At 35.1% G+C, this 4,215-nt stretch overlaps 1 protein-coding gene across 1 annotated transcript; it reads left to right on the top strand.

Annotated features, from left to right (window-relative positions):
* The first annotated feature begins 1,158 nt into the window (after window positions 1-1,158).
* LOC105618292 lies at window positions 1,159-3,658 on the top strand. Its single transcript, XM_012199836.1, has 3 exons — window positions 1,159-1,494; window positions 1,959-1,964; window positions 3,335-3,658. Exons 1-3 carry the CDS (start codon window positions 1,159-1,161, stop codon window positions 3,656-3,658), a joined length of 666 nt encoding a protein of 221 aa, XP_012055226.1.
* The last annotated feature ends 557 nt before the right edge of the window (window positions 3,659-4,215 follow it).

Raw genomic sequence — 4,215 nt, 5'->3', positions numbered from 1 at the left:
TATATATATATATATATATATATATATATATATATATAATTTCGCAGATTAATTTCATTAATCAATAAATTATTAGTAAAAGAATGCTATACAATGAATCGTTACATATCAAACATTTAAGGAAGAAATCTGACTTAGAAGGTCAAAATTTTAATTTTTTTTTGCTTTAATCAATACTATTATCGATATATATTACTCTTTAAAAATATACTCATAAAGTTTTAGATCGAAATTCGAAATACTTTTATAGTTATAGCCTGAGAAACAGGTCTGACGTTATAGATATACAGCGGTATATCTGTGCTGAAGCACAATATGATTAATATATTAGGTATAGTAAAAAGAAATCCATTATTTTTGCATGAAATTGAATGGAAAATAATGGATTTCTTTTTATTACACCTAATATAACTTATTATTAGACAATAATAATTGTAATAGCCCAGATAACAATCTAAGATTTCTGAGAACGTAATCAATCACTAGCCGTCTTCCCCTCCATCCCTCATCAGACTCATCATCGCTCTGTTGCTCCGCGGCTTTTGGCGAGTGGGGAGACTCGTGAAGAATGTTGACTCGAATTGGTACGTCGGCGGATAATCCGGACTCTGCTTATTATTGTATTCATTATTTTCATATTAAAAAATTATTTTGTATTGTTGAAATATATAACAAATGACCTCTAAAATTTTAGAAAGATCGGCTTTATGGTTTGTTCATAAAAAATTCGCAAAAAACAGCTACTTTTCAGTATTCTAAATTGTCAGATTCACTTCTTAAGTCGTATCATTTGTCGGCGATATGTTGACTGGAAAAAAAAGGTATCGTTCAATAAAAGAGACTATTGTCTACTTTCAGAGAGAATCCTGTGACTAATTTCTAGAATTCTAGCGGCGATACAATAAAAAAAACATGGATAAAACCTTAGCTGCTCGAGTTGCTTCACCGACGCACGAGACGTCAAACATGCGTGCGTATGTACGATTGTTTACACAATCCCATATATAAGGAGGAAGCACGAGAGTTTGACAATCTTAGTTCACGATCTCACGTCGATCGAGAATATCATTCAGTGCCTTATCATTATCATTTTTCCAAACCGATTCGATAAGATCACTGCGAAGAGTACCTGCGAAAAATTTACGACAATAAATTCAAATGTTCCTCGAGAGAATTATTTTAATTTCATCTATCTTGGCCGTTGCTTTTGCGACTCCAAAGATATCCGGGTCAATACCAATATGGCATCTACCATGTGGAGAACTCGATTTACGAGCCATCCCTTTGAAAAGTCTCGAGGAAATGAAGACAAGTCTGGAGAGTCTTAGGCTGCAACATCAGCTGACGATGAACGACTACTTGTTTCGAGATTACGAATACCTCTATGAGAGAGTTAGGATTGGCGTCGACGACCACCAGTACATACCTAATTGGGTACCCGGCAAGAAGGATGTGAATCTCATAAGAAAACTAGTCGACGCTAGTACTCCAATGGTGAGTACAATCATTCAATTAACATTGTTGTTCGTTTATATCGTATATGTTTCGGACTGCAACTTAGGTTTTGCCGTTATTAAGAGTTTCAAACGGTTTACTCAGCCATCAACAACTCTTAACATAAATACGTGACATTAATTGCGCCTTCAATTGGCCATTATTTTGCCCAAGAGGTATTGAAATTGTAAAAATCTCTTTGGAAGTTGCTCTATAGATAAATTTTTCTAAATTAGATCTTATTTCTACTCGAGATTCTTCTCTCTTTCTCTCTTAGATTCTTTATGTGATATTACAATAATACTTCTCATTGCAACATTGTTAGCTACATTAGCTTCTTTGCTACAACAATTCTTTCTTCATTGTCAATGCTCGCAACATTATATCTCAAGCCGTTAGTTTCTTTATGATCGTTAATATTCATCATTCGTAATCGTCGTTACCGTGTAGCAGAAATAAAAGAGCAATCCGTACAAGATATTACCGCGTGCAGAGGAGAGACGGATAACGAGTGTACAGGAAAGAGAGAATAGTGTTACAGGCCTCCGTCGCGTTTTCAGCGACCGGCTAGCCGGCTGACCACCCGGTTGCAATTGATTAACGCAACGTTAAATAACAAATTTTAATGAGACGGTAATTATTATAAAGTAGCAGGCGAGCAGGAGCGAGCGCGGTCTTTCATGCAGTGCGCGCGCAACACGACCGTACGTGTGCACTCATGTTTGCCGGGTCGTGCGGCTGCGTAATCGCGCTCGTCTGCCTCCTCGATGCAAGCACACTGATAACGCAAGGCTGATATCGCGACCCGCGGTACTCTCTGGATGTCGGCATTCGGGCACGCAGCTCCCTTCCTTCTTTCTGCCACGCCCCGATCGCCGTAGACTGCAACAACATTGATCCTCAGCGTTGCACTTTGTTGGGGTTTTAGTTGCGCGTTCTCGGAAAGTGGGATTTTATAATGGGATCTTAAACACGCGATTAAGTTGCAACTACTGATAACGCGAAGGCAAATTAGGTTTCGTCGATCGTAAAATTCTTCTTTGATTAACGTAACTCACAATTTCTATTATTTGCACTGAAAGAAAAGATGTGGCTGATGATGACGTAGCATTTTTAATTGATTGTAGCAGCCAATTTGTGGTTCCGTTAGACTATCATAATTCTATATTGACCTTGCGGATAGGCTAATGCAACCAAAAAATTAGCTGCTGCAACAAAAAATTGACTACTGCAGTCAATTAAAAATGCTATGTCATATTTTATCATTTAATTTGCTGCAGCAGCCAATCTTTTCTTTCAGTATGTGTATTCAAAATATACCTTTAACATTTTCTTTCTCTTTTATATTTGTGTATGTGATCAGAAAAAATATTTTTGAAATTATATAATGAACATTTGCTTCGATAAATTTTTTAAATGCATAATGAAATAAATCATTATTCTATGTGATAAAAAAATGAGTAAAATTGTTATACTTGCGCTCAGAAGAGTATAGCTAAATTTATATATTTAGATCTTTAGATAATTCTGTGAAGACTTTTGCCAGATTTTTTATTTCAATTCTTTAAACGGCACTAAAATTAGTATTACATGAAATCTTCATAAATATTTATATGGATAATAGAATAATTTCTAACGGAGCAATATTTACAGTCGACATTAACAGTTCGTTGACAAGAAAAGAAGTGATGCTATCGATTATCTTTACGTCAAAGTTTAATAATATCTTGAAGCGAATCATATAAATATTAATGAGCAAGCTTAAGAGTGAGCGGTTACCAATATTTAAATATTTAAACATTAAAACAAAGTAATAATTCTGTAATAACTGTTTTTGCAGATTGTTAACTGTTTCCCAAAGTTGCACATAGACCTTCAGAAATTTGCCGTGGCCTTCGAGGAATTGGTCGAGGACGAGCCTAACTCTCAAATTCGACAAGCTCTTAAAGCGACTCAATCGTACTTAACAATGATGTTACGCGAAGTCGAAAGCAACATTATCTCCTTGCCCATCATACGACTCCCGACACGTGTGGAACGAAACATCATGAGCCATACCGAGCGAAATCCTGTCGATGAAACACGAAGACTCATCAGGGACTGGGGCGTAGTTCTCAAATATCGAGATTACTTACATGCTTGGAGGCACGTATTCAACAATTAAACATAAAAAAGAAGTATTATTCTTATCGATAGCGGGTCATCGATCATTTTCATCAGAAAATGACACAAGAAGATACATCAGACTATTAGGCAGCGTGTACCACTGATGTAAATTGATTTAGCACCTGCCGTGACTGTAACTATAAAATTACGTCACTACATGACGGTGCAGTAAACTATGAAATTATTGACAATAATCGTTTGTCATATAGCGATCATTTGCGAAATGTGCAGACTACAAATTCGCTTTATGATTCGTGATAATTTCTCAAAATTATTTATTGAAGCAATTATTTATTACCGTGGCTCACAATTAAACATGTATAGTGCATAGTATTTATTTTTACGTGTAGCAAATTATTTATTTGGTATATTAATTATTTATTTATTCGGATCAATAGTATTTTTACTAATTGTACCTTCTAAAAGATATTATATGTATAATCGATATCAATTTCTAAGATAATCGATTGCATTTTGTGATAATTAGTCACGATAATAATTGTATTTGTTGAATATCTGTGACAAGTGATCACTCATAGATTATTTATAAAAGAT

This window comes from Atta cephalotes (genome assembly GCF_000143395.1).
Source record: "Atta cephalotes unplaced genomic scaffold scaffold00001, whole genome shotgun sequence".
Lineage (NCBI taxonomy): Eukaryota > Metazoa > Arthropoda > Insecta > Hymenoptera > Formicidae > Atta > Atta cephalotes.
The sequence above is the reverse complement of the archived record's forward strand: the minus strand, read 5'-3'. Positions and strand labels throughout refer to the sequence as shown.

What these genes read in the sequence shown, in the direction of transcription:
- LOC105618292 (XM_012199836.1), top strand. Translation starts at nt 1,159, where the DNA reads ATGTTCCTCGAGAGAATTATTTTAATTTCATCTATCTTGGCCGTTGCT.